The 18,359-nt window shown below is 49.6% G+C and overlaps 1 protein-coding gene across 2 annotated transcripts in view; it reads left to right on the top strand.

The window, feature by feature from the left end:
- LOXL2 (lysyl oxidase like 2) overlaps nt 1–18,359 on the top strand; it is a 90,009-nt gene that overhangs the window by 23,454 nt on the left and 48,196 nt on the right. For both annotated transcript variants that reach the window (XM_055144629.1, XM_004610110.3), the window contains exons 2-3: nt 6,474–6,901; nt 17,117–17,292. In XM_055144629.1, the coding sequence (XP_055000604.1) occupies nt 6,547–6,901; nt 17,117–17,292 (531 nt within the window). In that variant the 5' untranslated portion in view covers nt 6,474–6,546. The remainder of the gene's footprint in view (nt 1–6,473; nt 6,902–17,116; nt 17,293–18,359) is intronic.

Raw genomic sequence — 18,359 nt, 5'->3', positions numbered from 1 at the left:
AGGGTTATCGGAGCACATGTGTCAGCCCCAAGTCTCGAACCTTGAGTTCTCTGTGGCTGGTAATGGCATGCAGGTTCCCCGTTCCTGGTCTACCCTGTTGCTTTCTGCTCCGGACAGTGTGCTTGTCTGTGGACCCTGGCCCGCCCTCAGCAGAATGAGGGGACCCACCCCACCCCACTCCATGGCCAAGTCGGGAGAGACCAAGGCTGCAAGTCAGCACCTTGTCCCCTTTGGGACCTGGTCACTTAAAATACCACATGTGACCACCACCCCAGCCCGCGGCAACCTCACTGCAGAGCAGGTCACCCCTAGCCAGGGCTAGAGGCACGAGGGAACCCTAAGATGCCCCCTCAGGGGAAAGCAGGGAAACTCCCCACCGGTTTCCAATGTCTCCTCAACAGGGCAGGGATTTGGGCCTGGAACCAGGGTGAGCTGCACCCCCAGAAATGGAATAACCCTAGGTGGTTCCTCATAGACAACCTCGCCTTGGACCACTGGACTCTCTGGCCAGGAAGGGGCTGATGAAGCGCTTTGGGGAGGAGCAGGCAAGGCCTCTGGTTGCAAAAGGGTTAATTAACCCAATGCAGCCCCAGACAGGGAAGGTGGGACAGCTGCAGGCAGGAGGCCAGCCTCCTCGGGCCTCTTCCCCAGAAGAAGGAGCAAGAGGAAAAGGTGAATTTATAGAGCTGGTTGGGAAATAGAAAAGGGGTTAAGAGACAAGAAAGTTTCCAACAAAATAAATGAATGAGTGATGAGAAGTTGCACATCACTAGCAACAGAAGCGCTAGTTACAGTGCAGCCCCATTTTTGGCTTATCAGATAGAGAAAGGGCTGAACCCCAGTCATAGCTGAAATTTTTGAGGTTGTGGCTGACATGTCATTGACACTCTCGTTCTGGAGGGCAGTTCATAGGGTTGTGCAAAAATGTGGATTTTATTTTTTTTCCAAACAGATTCTTAGACCAGCCAGTTTTACTTTCAGGAATTTAAATTGTGGAGAATGTAGGTTACAAGGATTTCATTCCAACAAGTTTTATAGTAGGAAGCAGTTCAGTGATAAGATTATCAAATCCTTTTTTGGTTTGTTTCGTTTTTGGATTTTGTTTGGGGGCTATGCCCAGCGATATTCAGGAGTAACTCCTGACTCTGTACTCAGGAACCATTCCTGGCAGTGTTCAGGGGACCATATATGATGCCAAGGTTGGAACTTGGGTTGGCCACATGCAAAGCAAGAATCTTACCTATATGCTGTACGATCCACAGCTCCAGATTATCCAGTCTTATGATGAATAGAATTGAATTCAATACTGTATAATAAAAATCTTGTCCAAAAATTAGTGTGACAATGTTGGTGATATGCTTAAAAATGTAAAATCAGTATACAAAAGAGTATATAGGAAATGATTTCATGTTACTTTATTTTATTTGGGGGGTGAGTTGAAGCCACTCCCAATAGTACTTAGGACTTACCTCTGGCTCTCTGTTTGGGGGTGTTTCCTGGTAGGGCTTGAGGGACCAAAAGAGGTGCCAGGGATCAAACCTCAGTCGGCTGTGTGCCAGGCAAGCATCTTACCCACGAAACTATCTCTGTGACATCTGGATTCCAAATTTTCAAAGGAAGTAATTGCACAAAAATAGTGGAAAGGTCTATCTCTCAGTTTGATAATGGTTTTTATGAGGATGTTTTTGCAAATTCTTTTCTGTCTTTCCCACTTGTTCACATTTTCCAGAATTATATCACCAGCTTGAATAACTTGCAATATGAAACAACAACAACAACAACAACAAAACCATGAAAGTTATTTTTGAAAGGAGAAGTATCTGGTTTTAGTATATTAAAATTCTCCAGAGTAAAAAATGTGGCAGGGGGAGAAAAGCCTAATGAAAGAAGCAAAACGGGGGTTCAGAGAGAGTACTCACCGGGGTCAGGAGTCCATTCTGGGGGTCAGAGAGGCCACTTATGGGGGTCCTTGGAGAGCACTCACTGGGGGTCAGAGCACCTACTAAGGATCACAAAAAGCACTCACTGGGTCAGCAAGAGCATTCACAGGGTCAGAGAGAGCACTCACTAGAGATCAGAGAGCACTCACGGGGTCAGAGGAGCACTCACTGGAGATCAGAGCACTCATTGAGGGTTAGAGAAAGCACTCACCGGGTCTGAGAGCTCTCACTGGGGTGGAAAGCCCCCACACCATCTCTCACCAGCACTGAGTGTTTGAGGGTCCGCGCTGAAACATCTACCCTCCATAGCAGGACTGTGTCTTGCTAGGAGTGATGCCCTAGGCCCCGAACACTGTTTGAGAGATCGCCCCGCCAAAAAGAAGCAAAATATTCCAGAGCAGTTTTGTAGGAAAAATTGAGGAGTTGAAAACTGGCCATTCCTCCTGGAAAATCCAAGATGTGCAAAGCCAGATATGCAAATCCAGAGATTTCGGTTTCTTTCAACAATTTTCAGCGCTGCATAAAATTTTCGTTCCTTTCAGTGACACTGTAGACCATCTGGAGACTTCTGAAGTCCCTGTGGGGGCTGGTGGGGGTGAAGTTGCCAGGCTGGGCAGTCCAGTGGCCAGGACCGCAGCCTGCTGCTCTCCCCTCTGGCCTGCCTCGTGGTTTAGCCGCAGTGCAGCCTTAAAAGGAGCCTCTCTCTGTGGTCAGCAGGACCCCAGATTTAAAAAGTCAGAGATACAGAAAATACACCAGAGGCGTTTCTGGGGTCAGCCACACCCTAGTTTTCCTCTATCACTCTGTGGGACCTCCAGCAGTGGATGGACTTTCTGTCTCAGATTCTGTAAATGGAGGGGGCGGGGATGGAGCGATAGCACAGCGGGTAGGGCGTTTGCCTTGCATGCGGCCAATCCGGGTTCGATTCCCAGCATCCCATATGGTCCCTCGAGCACTGCCAGGAGTAATTACTGAGTGCATGAGCCAGGAATAAACCCTGTGCATCGCCGGGTGTGACCCAAAAAGCAACAAATAAATAAATAAATAAATAAACAAATAAATAAATAAAAGATTCTGTAAATGAGGACGTGGAGGTTGAATTCAGGAAGCTGAACTCAAAGCCAGGTGGCCCCTGTGCAAAGAGTTCAGCCCAGCCCCGACTGGTGTCCTGAAGGCAAACCTCATCAGAAGGGTGGAGGCCCCCCAGTGCCTCACAGCACAGAGGGAAGATGTGCCTCCCAGGGCCGCATGCGTGGTGGCTCTCACTGGGCGTCCGCTGAGTGAGTGGATTGATCTGGTACTCTGACCGGAATGGAAGCCAATGGTAATGGACTTATTTCTCAATATTTGGGATTTTTCTCTGATTTATCTTTTGTTACTCGTTTAGGGTTGAATTTTATTGTAGTCAGACAACACATTCTGTGCCACTTGAGTGACGATAGGAAGCTGCTATAGTTGTTGAGTTCAGTTGAGAAGATTGTTGGGTTAGGTACGTCTATCATTTACTCATATTTTATTTTTAATGAATCACTGGATTTGAATAAATTAAAGGTTTAGTTAATGGGCAATCAAGAGTAATTAATTTGAATTAATGACCACCTACCCACACAGGCACTTCAGAAGCCTCGCTGTGCTCAGGGCTCACTCCTGGCTCTGTGCTCAGGTATCATTCCTGGCAGTGCTCAGGGGACTGATATTGGTTCAAACCTGAGATTGTCTGTGTGCAAGGCAAGCACCTTAACTCCGTTTGTTTGTTTGTTTGTTTGACACCTGGAGATGCACAGGGGTTACTCCTGGCTCTGCACTCAGGAATTACTCCTGGCAGTGCTTGGGGGACCATATGGGATGATGGGAATCGAACTGGGGTTGGCCACATGCAAGGCAAATGCCCTCCTTGCTGTGCTGTTTCTCCCGAACCTTAATCCCTGTAGTATCTCTTTAGTCCCAGAGTATTTTTTCCCCTTCAGCCTGAAGAATGCCCTTTAATATTTGCATGATGGATTCCGCTTCTCCTTGCTGAAAGACTCCAGTTCACCATACTCTCCAGTTTCCGTCACTTTTTGAATGTCTTGCCATTATCTTCTTTGTTGAGAGTCAGCTGTTTAGCTTAACCTTGTTTCTTTTGAAAGGAAGCCCCGTTTTACACTCCAGCAGCTTTTCCGGGCGTGGGAGAGCTCCTGATAGTCACCCCAGTTGTGCAGGCCTGACTCTTTGCTGCTCGGGCAGTAGTGCTGGGGCAGTAGTGTAAAATTCAGATCCTTACACATGCATATCTCTGCCGTTTGAGCTGTCTCCTAGATCCACTCGAGCAGTGCTTTATTTGTCTTAAATTTTCCATAGCTGGATTTTGATGTGCTCAGGTACAACAGGTTTCTTTGTGAACTATATTCGCTGGGCTTGACCATTTCCATCAGTTTCGTAGAATTCCTGGCTACTCTCATCACACATTTATTCCATCCATTCCTCCTCTCTTCGAATTTCCAACAACATGAGTGTTCATGACGTGCTTTTAGTGCTTCATTGACCTTTCCCAGTTTTTCTTGGCCGGAAGTTTGTGAAAGCTAGCTAGTTCCCTGTAGACAGCTACGGGGAAGTGACAGAGCTGGGTTCTGCGCGCTGGGTGGAGTGAGGGTCAGGAAGAGCCTGACATAACAGCAACCTGATGTATTTTGGGGGTGGAGAGCTGGGGAGGGGCTCTCCATCTGCCTTCAGGCCACTCTAAGCCAACTGGGTGGTGGTTCAACTGAGGGCACAAGATACTCAGCCCTGGGTGCCTCACCAATGTACTCCAGAAGCGCTCCGTCTTCAGGGCCACTCCTGGCAGTGCTGGGGGGGGGGGTGTGGTGCTAGAGATTGCCCTAACCTCTGCACTGTTTCTTACACACACACACACACACACACACACACATTATATTTTGCAGGAACTCAGAAAGAAACATTCATTTTGATTAAGAGTCTCTGAAGGGGCTGGAGCGATAGCACAGCGGGTAGGGTGTTTGCCTTGCACGCGGCCGACCCCGGTTCTAATCCCAGCATCCCATATGGTCCCCTGAGCACCGCCAGGGGTAATTCCTGAGTGAAGAGCCAGGAGTAACCCCTGTGCATCGCTGGGTGTGACCCAAAAACCAAAAAAACACCCTACCCGCTGGACTATATCGGCCCAGAGCGATATAGTCCAGCGGGTAGGGTGTTTGCCTTGTACGCCACTGACCTGGGTTCAATCCCCGGTATCCCATATAGTCCCCCAAGCACCTCCAGGAGTTGTTCTTGAGTGCAGGGCCAGGAGTAGCCCCTAAGCATCGTTGGGTGTCTGGGTGTGATCCAAAAAGCAAATTAATTAATTAATTAATTATCACTGTCATCCCATTGTTCATCGATTTGTTCGAGCGGGCACCAGTAACATCTCTCATTGAGAGACTTATTGTTACTGTTTTTGGCATATCCAATACACACGGGTAGCTTGCCAGGCTCTGCCGTGCGGGCTCCATACTCTCAGTAGCTTGCCGGGCTCTCTGAGAGGGGCGGAGGAATCGAACATGGGTCTGCCGCGTGAAAGGCGAACGCCCAACTGCTGTGCTATTGCTCCAGCCCAATTAATAATAATAATAATAATAATAAAAGAGTCTCTGAGAAGTTTCTTCAAAGAAGAACAGAAACAAGTGTGATATGCTCCTGGTAGGGCTGATTGAACTCATTTATGGGATATAAAAAAATAATAATTTGAGACAATACCCAAATACAGTAGAAACAAGGGCTAGGAGGATTGGTCCATGGTTGGAAGCCTGCCTCAAATGCTGAGGGAGAAGGCAGTTGGGACAGAGAAGGGATCACCATGACAAAGACAGTTGGAATGATCACTCTGGTTAAGAACTGTGTGCTGAGAACAGGTAAAGAAACAAATATGATAACCTCTCAGTATCTGTATGGCGAACCACAATGCCCCAAAGCGGCTGGGGCTGGGGGAGAGAAAAAGGCCTGACCTAGAGACAAGCTTGGGGAAAGGTGGCAGGAGGGAAACTGAGGACATTGGGGTGGGAAATGGACACTGGTGGAGGGACAGGTGAGAACACTGTATGATTGAAACCCGACCATAAATAGCTTTGTAATCATGCATCTCCCGGTGATTCAATTAAAAAAAAATAATTAAGGGCCGGAGTGATCGTCCAGTGGGGAGGGCGTTTGCCTTGCACGTGGCTGACCCGGGTTCGATCCCCGGCATCCTATATGGTCCCCCAAGCACTGCCAGGAGTAATTCCTGAGTGCAAAGCCAGGAGTAACCCCTGAGCATCGCTGGGTGTGACCCTCAAAAAAATTAATTAAAAAATACATCCCTGGGAGACTGGATCTAGAAGGGGAAGCGATTTCAGTTCTAGATAAAGCAAGGGAAGAGGGGACGGTCCTCGTCTTGGATGTGGCTGACCCAGGTTTGATCTCTGGGACCACATAAAGCCCCAGGGAGTGATCCCCCACACACCGGAAAACAGCGAGAAGCAAAGCGCGCCGACTGCAGTAACCAGCTCTTCTCTCTTGCAGGACCCGCCTGCCCGTTGTCCTTCCCGGGTGCCACCCGGGGCTGCTCCTGGGCTCCCGCTGCCCGAGGGCCGGGATGGAGAGGCGTGGAGGCGCCTGCCTGGGCAGCTGCCTGGCTGTGCTCTCCCTCCTTCCCTCCCTGAGCCTGGCCCAGTACGAGATCTGGCCCCACTACCCCGAGTACTTCCAGCAGCCCGAGCCCGAGTACCACCGGCCGCAGGTGCCCGCCGACACCGTCAAGATCCAGCTGCGCCTGGCGGGGCAGAAGCGGAAGCACAGCGAGGGCCGCGTGGAGGTGTACTACGACGGGCAGTGGGGCACCGTGTGCGACGACGACTTCTCCATCCACGCCGCCCACGTCGTCTGCCGAGAGCTGGGCTACGTGGAGGCCAAGGCCTGGACGGCCAGCTCCTCCTACGGCAAGGGTGAAGGTGCGCGCTGCCCCGCTCTCCCCTCCCCTCCCCTCCCCTTCCCTTCCCCCCTTCCCTCCTCCCCTCCCCTCCCCTCCCTCCTCCCTCCCTTCCATCCTTCTGCACTACAGGAATCCGGAGGCACTCCAGGGCCACTCCCCTGTTTTCGGGAAGTGGGGTACAGGGGCTCCTGCCCAGGGGTGTGGGGACTCTGCTAGGAGAAGTCTATTCTGGAAGTCTGCTGGTCCTGGGCCCCCCAGGAGGCTGTGACCCCCACCCCCTCCCCAGTCTGCCGCCTCACTCCAGACCAGTATGCAGGGCAGAGCCCCACTCCCTTCCTCCATGGAGAACGTTTCCTTTCAGAAATCACCATTTCTGCTTTTCCCTTCCTCTTGTCTGTAGAATTCTTTCTCCCTCCCTGCCTCCCTTCTCTCTTCCTTTCTTGCTTTCTCCTTCCTTCCTTCCTTCCTTCCTTCCTTCCTTCCTTCCTTCCTTCCTTCCTTCCTTCCTTCCTTCCTTCCTTCCTTCCTTCCTTCTTTCCTCCCTTCCTTTCTTCCTTCCTTCCTTCCTTCCTTCCTTCCTTCCTTCCTTCCTTCCTTCCTTCCTTCCTTCCTTCCTTCCTTCCTTCCTTCCTTTCCTTCTTCCTTCCTTTCCTCCCTCACTCCCCTCCATTCCACCCTCCATTCCACCCTCCCTCCCTCCCTCCCATTCTTCTTCTTATCTCCAGTCCTCCCTCCCTTCCTCCCTTCCTTTTCAGATCACACTTGCCATTGCTCAGGGTTTACGACTGGTTCTGCACTTGAGGATCACTCCTGGCAGACTTGGGAAACCATATGGGGTCCTGGGATCAAATTCAATCAGGCACGTGCAAGGCAAACAGCTTCCACACTGTGTCTCTCCGGCCCTAAAGGCCACACCTTCAACACCAACGTGCTCTTCGGGGCTGGGCCATGATGGGGACAGAGCTGCCTTGGAATTTCCACTTTGAGTTGGTTTCTTTCCTCTCTTGTCAAATCAGTTTCTTCTTCTTTGTGTTTTGTTCTGGGGCCACGCCTGGCTGTCTCAGGGCTTACTCCAGGCTCTCTGATCATGGGTCATTCCTGATGGTACTCAGGGGACCATATGTGGTGCTGGAGAGTGAAACCTGGGTTGGTTACGTGCAAGGAAAACGTCTGAATCTCTCTTTTGTTTTTGAGCCACACCTGGTGACATTCAGGGGTTACTCGTGGCCCTGCACTTGGGGATCATTCTTGGCGGTGCTCAGGGAACCAAATGGGATACCAGGGATCGAACCTGGGTCAGCAGCGGGCATGTCAAGCGCCCTCCCGCTGTACTATCTCTCCAGTCCTAATGTCTTGACCTCTGCACTCTTTCTCCAGCTCTGTGTTATTTGTAAATAACTTTTTTTTGGTTGAGAGCTTTGAGGGGGGACAGGTGTTGGGGCATAGAACCTTGGGCTCAGTCCTGGTGCTGACTGCACCCCCTGATAGCTTTAGAGCAACACACCTCTCTTCTCTTCCCATCAGCAAGTTGAGCTGCATTGCTTGAAACTCTGTCTCCCAGCACCAGTTCCCCGCCCCCCACATGCCCTTTGATTGTTTCCTCAGCAAGCGTTTTGCTGCTGGACCAGAGAAACCCTCAGCCCAGATACAGAGTTCTTGCCATGAGGATGATGTAAGAATCCCCGGGGGTGACCATCCTAAAATATTCCTGGTTGAAAGGTCTGGGCTGGAGACCAAGACTCTAACCGTTGGAGACTCCTAAGTAATTGTAAATGGGATAGCCAGGTTGGGGAGTCACTGGAAACATCATTCTTATTGTCCCATCCAACCCTTGATTTCTTTTACTCTAGAAATTATAGTAGCAAGGAAATGACATCTACATGTCTCACTTTTGTGCAATTGAATATTTCCTCTTGGAATCACCCGATCAAGAGACAGTACTTTGAGTAGAATGTTCTTTAAAATTAGCCCCAAGGCCTCAGCCATGAAGAGAACAAAAATGGCAAAGATCAGTTCTCAAGTGCTGGGCTTTTAAACGCATTTCCTGTCTTCTTTACAAATATTCCAGACGCCTCTTCATATTTCCACATCTCTGTTTATTCCGTCAGTCGAACGATCTAGGTATAACACCAGATTAATGTGTTCTATTCCAGGCAACCTAAGCTTAATCATTTTAAAACATGAGCTTTTGAAATTTTAAAAATAAGCACGTACATGGACTTTTTCATGAACGACTTTATTTTGCTTCTTAAAACTTACCTTCTACCACATGATCAGATAAGATGGATGAGGAATTTTTTCCCCCGTATTCCATGATTAACTTACCCAGGAATCAGCCTGGTGTCACTGGGCAGGTGAGGTGACCTGCCTCAGACTTTGTTATCTAAGGATGAGGAAGGAAAAGGGGTTAAGGGAGGAGAGGGGGAAGTGAAGGGAGTGATCAGAAGCATGGTCCTTCGTGAGAGTCCACGGAGGGAGAGGGAGGTGTGGACCGTGCAGGGCAGGGCTGCTGAGTGGATGTTTGCTAGAAGGTTGAGGTGGAGATACGGATGGGGGACAGAAAGATGGAAACGGAGATTGGGGAGGGCTGTGACTGTCAATACTGAAGATCCCGGCTGAGACCTGGGAGAGTTGCTGATGTTGTGTGGAAGAAGGTCGGCAGGGAGACGAGGAGAGTGACTAAGAGGAGAGGGCTCGTCTGTGCGGAGCAGGAACCCACCAAGGTTTGGGAAATGTGCAGCATCAGAGAGGTGGAAGGAGAAACGGGTGCTGACTGTTCGGTTAATGGTCCCGTCTCTGGGACTCAGGATTATGTTGTCCTCGAAAAGCGCCGCTCTTCTTACATGATAAGAGACCTTTGACATATAGGTGTATTTTTTTTTTTAATGGAACACTGTGAGATACAATTACAGACTTACACAGTTTCGTGATTACATTTCAGTCATACAATGATTGAGTACCCATCCTTCCACCAGTGCCCATTCTCCACCACCAATGTTTCCAGTATCCCTCCTGACACCCCCCCGCCCCCCGCCCCCACCCCCCCGCCACCTCTGTGGCAGGCACATTCCCTTTTTACTCTCTCTCTCTCTCTCTCCTTTTGGGTGTTATGGTTTGCAATACAGGTAGTAAGTGGCCATCGTGTTCGGTCTGTAGTCTGCTTTCAGCACGCATCTCCCATCCTGAACGAGCCTCCAAGCATCCTTTATTTAGTGGTCCCTTCTCTGCCCCAGCATGTGAGGCTTCCAAGCTGTGGAGTGATCCTCCTGGCCCTTATCTCTGTTATCCTTGGGTTTTAGTCTCCCATTCTGTTACTTTATATTCCACAAGTGAGTGCAGTCATTCTATGTCTGTGGCTCTCTTTGTGACTCATTTCACTTAGCATGCCCACCCACTTATACGCAAAGTTTACTCTGTGTCCACCCACTTATATGCAAAGTTCATTATTTCATCTCTCCTAACAGCTGCATAGTATTCCATTGTGTAGATGTACCAAAGTTTCTTTAACCAGTCATCTGTTCTCGGGCACTCAGGTTGTTTCAGATTCTGGCCTTTGTAAATAGAGCTGCAATACACATGCAAGGGCAGCTGTCAAGCGTATTTGAATTTCATCAGCATCAGTTTACAATTTTAAGCACTGGACACCTGGTGCACGCTCAGTAAATGTTAACTGATGGAGTCATTTGGATTCCTTTTAAGATCATTAAAAAACGGTTGGTGAACTCTCACTTCCTGGCTGCGACACGGGAGGATGTGATCAGTGCCCTGTGCTGTGCTCCAAGGCTTCTCCTGGCTGGCGGAGTGCTGAACTGGGGTCTCTGCAGCTGATATCCTCAGCCACAGGCTGGGCTCCAGTGAACTGGAGCTTCGATACAGTAGCAGGCTCTGAGCTCATGGAAGTCACAGGTCCTGGCAGCTACAATGTTTCTACCCTCAGGTGGCCTTCAGCCAGCTAAAGCCGAAGTGATTCCCCACCAGTCTGTCTTCGGGTCTGAGGGTGTCGGGTCTGGCTGCCACCACTAACAGCTCCCGTTTCCCCCTCCCCCGATTCTGGGGACCAGACAGAAAGTCTGTGTTGACCACAGTAGGGTCCAGGGATTCCTGCTTGAACACGTTTGTGTGCTCTGACAGCCCTAAGGAGCACTCTGGCATCCAGATGGAATTTTATCTGTGAGTTCTATCTTCTAAATGGCCTGTTAATTTGTGTAAACATTTGAAGTGATGCTTAAGGAGGAAACATTTGGGGAGAATAATTTCATGGAGTTAATGAGTGAGAGAGTCAAAGGAGGTTCTGTTTCCCATTGACTGGCTTTTTGTCTTCGAAGTCTGTGCAGGCCGCTGTGGCATTATCAGGAGTCTCCTGTGTTCCAGCAGGTCGAATGTCGGAGCTGGTGGCTTTGGCATCCGAACAGCCTGGTAGTTGTAAGCATAGAAGAATCGTCAGGAGGGGCCAGGAAGATAGCTCAGAGTGCTGGACTGCCAGCTTGGCTTGAGCCCCAGGACTACATGGTCCTCCAAGCACCACTGGGAGTGGGCACCGATCTATGACTGTCCCCTGAGCTGGGATGTGGCCCAAACATGCCCCCACAACTCCCCACAATAACCAAAAAAGACAAGACACAAATGAAGAGTGATGAAATCATGCAATGCATATTCCATGCACGGTGCTATACTCTTGGCTAAGTAGAAGTTGACATTTCGTGGTCTATAGACCGGACTATGTAGAGGGTAGGATTTGCAGGGAATAATGGGCACTGCCGAGGAACACAGCTTTGGGGGAGGGGGGTCATCTTCACCCACCTAGCTCCCCATCAGCACCCTCCCCCCAGGGTGCTCATTTTCTGACGTCAGAAAATGACGCAGGCACGAGAAGCTTGGTCCCTTGGGCAGCTCTGGGGCACGGCATCCCCGGGACCAGGCGAGTCTCAAATGGAGAGGGTCCTTTCCGTTGCTAGCACTTAACAAGACAAACATTGGTTTGTTGTTGAAACGCCAAACGAGTAGGGAGCATATGTTTCAGTAGAGCTTGACGGCTTGGAAACGGGGCCAAATGGAGAAACCATTTGGAAACGCTCGGCCCAGATGTTTTCAATAAGTCCTTTGTTCGCCGCCCCGCTTCAGAGCCGCTGTCCTCTGGCCGGACAGCCATCCATCACAGTGGACACGTCGCAGCCGGGCCTCCACGGCTGCTGCAGACAGACCCCGAGTCCTCCCTGACCCGGAGAGCCCCCGTTTCTCCCGGATTTTCTCATCTGCAGCAGGAGGGATTTCCTCTGCCTCTTCGCCTTGGGCCAGGAAGCATTGGTGTTCATTGTTTTTTTTTTTTTTTCCCTAACTTCCTAGAAAAAGGAAGAGGAAAAGGAGGTTGAACTTACTCACTGGCAGTGATTCTCATGGAGTCTTGAGAAATGAGAAGCAGGCTTGGTGAGGTAATTGACCAAATTATACCCAGGCCTGAGGCCGAGGGAATTTGAACCCAGGTATCCGATTCCATTCTATGCCCGAGCCCCAGAGGGAGCCGTTAGGAAAATGAGAGGTTTGATATTTTCCCTTTCATTTTGTAATTGCATTTTTTAAAAATCCCAATTTGAAAAATCCTCTAGCTCTTGCATTTTGAAAGGTGGAGTGAAATACACAAAACAAAATGTTCTATCTCAACCATTTTCAGTCCGTGTGTTATATCACGCAGTTATGCAACCGTCTCCAGAGCGCTCTGCTTCCAGCCCCCAACCCCCGCCTCCTTGAGGAGCCCCCCTGCCCCGCATCCGTGGCAGCCAGCGTTCTATTTCTGCTCTGGTTCATTCCATCCCAGCCACCATTTGGTTTCTGTAATTTCGACTTCTAGACACCTCGTGTAAGTGGAATCAGATGACATGTGTCTTTTTTTTTTTTGGCTTACTTGGCACAGTGAACTCAAGGATCATGCAGAATGTATCAGAAGACCTTGCTTTTTCAGGCTGAGTAATATTTCAGGTTTTTTGTTTTTGTTGTTGTTTTTGGTTTTTGGGTCACACCTGGCGATGCACAGGGGTTACTCCTGGCTCTGCACTCAGGAATTACTCCTGGCGGTGCTCAAGGGACCATATGGGATGCTGGGATTTGAACCTGGGTCGGCCGCGTGCAAGGCAAACGCCCTACCCGCTGTGCTATCACTCCAGCCCCTGAGTAATATTTCAGTCCAGGGCCATACATTATATTTGTCAGGGACTCTCGGGCTGCTTCCAGCTCTGGCTATAGGGCAGAATCTCACAATGCACATGCGTTTGCGAGTATTATTATTTCTGAGCAGACCCGGTTTCGATTCTTAGGAGTATAATTAGAAGTGGGATTTTTGGATCATGTGGTAGTTCTATTTTTAATCCTTTTTTTTTTTTTTTTGTCTGTGGGCTCCCGACAAAACCAGTGTGGGCTCACTGTTCACTCCTCAAAGTGCAGGGGCGTGGGGTGGGGCGGAGCAGAGGGGCAATGCAGTGGTATGTTAGCAATCACACGCAGGCCCTCCGCATACGGAGCATGCGCACAGCCCGTTGTGCGCGCTCTCTGGCCTTGTTCTTAACTTCGTGAGAAACTGCAGACAGTTTCCCACGATATTCCCACCACCGTGCATTCTTGCACAAGAGTTCTAGTTTCCGCGGCGGGAAAGAGCCGAGCACTTTGGAAGCGTGATGCATCCCACGTAGATTCTATCCGCACCCCCACATGCACGGCTGGGGGTGGCCTGGGTGTGGCCTGCCGGCCCTGGGCGGCGCCCCGTCCTCAAGCCCTTGTGTTAAACCACCAGCCTCGTCTGAGAAGTTGCTGGTGGTGAGTGCGCAACTTCTTGGGAGCAACTCCTGAGCACTCCTCAGGAGTTGTATATATATATACATATATATATATATATACATACATATATAATATGTATATATAACTATATATATATAGTTTCTCCATAACTCTGCTGCCATTTGTTATTTTCTGGTTTTTTGATAACCTCCATCCTAATGGGTACGAAGTAGTGTCTCCTTGTGACTAACCTTCTTACACTTTGCTACTTTTTTTTTTCCCTCAGTGTTTCGTTGCTACATTTTGTTTTCATTGACTCACCTATTTATTGAATCACAGCTAGAGCATTAGGAAGCTGTTCATGATCGGGTTTCAGTTGTACAGTGTTCCAGTGCCCTTCCCTTCACCTGTGTGATTTCCCACCACCCACGTCACCACGTTCCCTCCCCATCCCAGCTCTCACTCCCCCTGCCAGGTGTCTCTCTGTCCTCTCTCTCTCTCTCTCCCTCTCCCTCTCTCTCTCTCTCTCTCTCCTCTCCCTTTCTCTCCCTCCCCCTCTCTCTCTCCCTTCCTCCTTCCTTCTCTCCTTCTCTCTCTCTCCTCTCCTTCTCTCTCTGTCCCTCCCTCCCTCTCTCTCTCTCTCTGTCCCTCCCTCCCTCCCTCTCTCTCTCTCTCTCTCTCTCTCTCTCTCTCTCTCTCTCTCCCTCTCATCTCTCATTTGGGTCATTATGATTTGCAGTACAGATGCTGAAAGACTATCATGTATATCCCTTTACCCACTTTCAACATTCAGCTCTTGTCCAGAGTGATCATTTCCAACTGTTGGTGTCATTAAAAAAAAAAAAAAAGTATGAGACTAATATCCAACACCAGAGAAAACAGGGGCCAGGAGGACTCGTCAGTGGTTGGAAATTACAAGTGTGTGTGGAGTGGAGGGTGGATAAGACAATTCTCTACTTAAGGCCCAGGAGAAGGGCGGTCTCCCAGAGCCTCAGGCAGACCACCAGACCGCCGGGTCCAGCCCAGCCCTACTTTTCTGCTTCTGAAATGTGAGCTGGTCACCCTGGAGGAGTCTTGTGGGGACAGCAAGTATGAGGTGGGAAACTCCGACTGGAAAATTGAGGGCCAGGGTTCCAGGGCTCTGGCGACTAGCTCTCTGAGTCAGCTCTTTGCACCTGTAATGTGCAAATAAAACCGCCACCTTGGCCAGGAGAGATGGTACCATAGGTAGGGTGCTAGCCTTGCGCATGGCCAACCCAGTTCTATACCAGGACCTCATATGGTCTCTGCACACCTCCAAGAGTGAACCCTGAGCAGAGCCAGGAGTAAGCCCTGAGCACTGCTGGGTGTAGCCCAGCAACTAATAATAGTAGCACCGTAACACTGTTGTCCCGTTGTTCATCGATTTGCTTGAGCGGGCACCAGTAATGTCTCCATTGTGAGACTTGTTGTTACTGTTTTTGGCATATTGAATACGCCACGGGGAGCTTGCTAGGCTCTGCCATGCGGGCGGCATACTCTTAGTAGCTTGCCGGGCTCTCTGAGAGGGATGGAAGAATCGAACCCGGGTCGGCTATGTACAAGGCAGATGCCCTATCCGCTGTGCTATTGCTCCAGTCCAACTAATTGAAACTAATAATAGTAATAGTAATAATGTGTGAACTGTGATCAATTCGAGGGTCTAAAATAATTTAACCTTTTGTGACCAGTATTTTATTTTTAAAAAGAAAACTAAATAGATGACACTAGAATAGGCCAAGCAACCACACATAGTTTGGGCAACTACTCTTTTATGGATTCTGAGATGCAATACATACATAGAAAAACATTTCTTACTGTGGAAAAATGAAGAATTTTTAAATATATATTTTATTTTCCCCTTACACTTTATATAAACACTGTGGTTTACAATATTGTTCATAATGATTTGTTACAGACATTCAGAATTCCAACACCATTCCCACGAACATTTTTAAAAAGGATTTATTTTGAAAGCCACTGGCAGATAGTAAAATTTGCTTAGGTAACTTCAGTTACTTAATATCTCTGTGCTGCAGTACCCTCATTTGAATAACACAAATACTATCTACCTTTGGCACACTGTTGAAGATAATTTGAAGATAAATGAGTTTACATATGTAAATACCTGACTCAGTGTATGTGTGTAATAAATATCAGTCATATTGTGAAAGTAATAATAATAAAAATCACTGTATCATTGTATCACTGTCATCCCGTTGTTCATTGATTTGCTCGAGCGGGCACCAGTAACATCTCCACTTGTCCCAGCCCTGAGATTTTAGCAGCCTCTCCTTACTCATCTTTCCCAATGACTGGAGACTTCTTTTAGGGTCAGGGGAATGAGACCTGTTATTGTTACTGTTTCTGGCATATCGAATACACCACAGGGAGCTTGCCAGGCAACAACAACAACAACAATAATAATAATACTTCATCATTTTCCCTAAGGCGTGGAAACAACCAGGGAGATAAATCGGGTGAAAATGCCCCAAAGCATCTCGCCTGCTGTTGCAGCTGCAGATGGATCATTTGCAGATCTAACAACATCATCATCATTGCCATTTTTCAGTAACTTTGGGCCAACTCTCAAGCTTTCTGGGTCCTGTATTTTTTCTAACTTGCACGTAACCCTATGGCAGAATTCAGACCAGATCTCTCCAGCTCTGATGTGGAGAAAAATGTCACCTCAGCATCAAAAGTCTCCTGTCTTTTTACTCTCTCCCCACAACTTTCAGGCTTAACTCATTTCTGTCCTGATCACGTTCTGTCTACCACATCAGCTGCTCAGGCACGGGAACCCAGATGGCCTAGAACTGCATCAATATATTTTTAGTTGTTTATTATTTGGGGGTTGGCCACGTGCAAAGCAAATGCCCTGCCTGCTGTGCTATTGCTTTCCCGCACGGCAGAGCCTGGCAAGCTACCCGTGGCATCTTCGATATGCCAAAAACAGTAACAAGTCTCACAATGGAGACGTTACTGGTGCCTGCTCGAGCAAATTGATGAGCAATGGGATGACAGTGCTACAGTGCTACAGTGATTATTTGGGGATGGGGCTCCCCAGCAGTGTTCAGGAGGCTTGGGACTGATGGCTATTCTCAGCTGACCGGTCTGACAGTTCAATGCAAGGACCCAGGGATACCTGGTACTTGTGTTCTGTGGTGCTATGGTTTACCTGGGGCCTCCAGGTCTGCACCCAGTGATGCTCTAGGGAGCATGCGGTGCTGGGTATTGAACCGGGTCAGGTGCATGCAAGGCATCCTCCACCCTGACTTCTGTGCTGACCCCCAGCCCCTCGATGCAATATCCTCTCATGCAGACAGTCATGAATGGTTTCCCACAGCTGCCCCACTTAGAGACAAATCCTCTTTCGGTGTAATGAAGTTGGTGCCCTACAGACTCCGGCTGTAACGTACTGTTCGTGTTCTCTCTTCTCTGCCTCCATCAGGGCCCATCTGGTTGGACAATGTCCACTGCACCGGCAGAGAGCCCACCCTGGCTGCCTGCACCTCCAACGGCTGGGGTGTCACTGACTGCAAGCACACAGAAGATGTGGGCGTGGTGTGCAGTGACAAAAGGATTCCCGGGTTCAAGTTTGACAATTCCGTCATCAACCAGATCGAGGCAAGTCCTGTGCTCCTGGTGACCCTTAACTTCTTCTGTGTCACTTGTTCCAAGCAGTGAGAGCACTCGGGGGCGGGGGGGGGGGGGAGGGTTGGGGGGTGGGCGGACAAAGCCAAGTGGAACTGGTGTGGGGTGACTGAGGGAAGATCGTTGGAGCAGGGGTGCCGTGGGTAGAGACAGGTTTCCAGATGCAGTAAAGCCACGAGGGCTGGCGGGGGTGGGGGTGGGGGGGAGAACCAGAGATAAGTACGCTCGTCCTGCTCAGCAATTAGGTGTGACTGTGCGGGTCTGAAGCTACAAAGGAAAGGACGGAAGGCCTCCTGCTCTGCGTGCAAGAACTTGCCCTTTGGACCAGGAAAATGTATTAGTTATCAACTATACAGAACAAATTACCTCCAGATTTTGCAGCTTCAAACAACAAGCATTGGTGTGTTTGTTTTTATCTGGAGGCCACACCCAGCGCCGGCTTAGAACTTAACTCTTGACTCTGTGTTCAAGGATCACTCCTGGTGGTGCTTCGGGGACCAGGGGCAGTGCCAGGGGTTGACCCGGGTCAGCTTCATACGGCTTTATCCCCCTCTGTCCTGTCACTCCCGTCCCAAACAACCGGCGTTTGTTCCATCACTTAGGTTGAGGGTCGGGAATCCCCGGTGGCGTATGGAGTTGATTCTGCGCAGTCTCGTGGGGCTGTTGTCACGCCGTCTGGCTGTGGCTGGAGCTCCTCTCCCTCGCTGATGCATGCGGCTGTTGGCAGCTTTGGTCTCTCCACGGCTGTTGGCTGGAACCCTTTGTCTCTCTCCACATGGCCTCCTTCAGCTGCCCTCGTGCCTTAAAACATGACAGTTGTCTTCCCTGAGAACAGTGAGTCACAAGGGAAGGAGCTGGAGCACAGTCCATCCACCGGCTGCAGGACGCCCCCTCCAGGCGGGAGGAAATGCCCGAGGGTGTGCACAGAGGGCGGGAATCCCTGGGGGCTCTGTCAGGCTGCTGCCACCCGCACCACACCCCCCAATCTAACCTTGTTCCCAAATCAAACCGACTGTCAGAATCAATTCAAAGTGGCAGCT

The sequence above is a fragment of the Sorex araneus genome, chromosome 7 (genome assembly GCF_027595985.1).
Source record: "Sorex araneus isolate mSorAra2 chromosome 7, mSorAra2.pri, whole genome shotgun sequence".
Taxonomy (NCBI): domain Eukaryota; kingdom Metazoa; phylum Chordata; class Mammalia; order Eulipotyphla; family Soricidae; genus Sorex; species Sorex araneus.
Note: the sequence above shows the minus strand (reverse complement) of the source record. Positions and strands in the feature narration are given on the sequence as shown.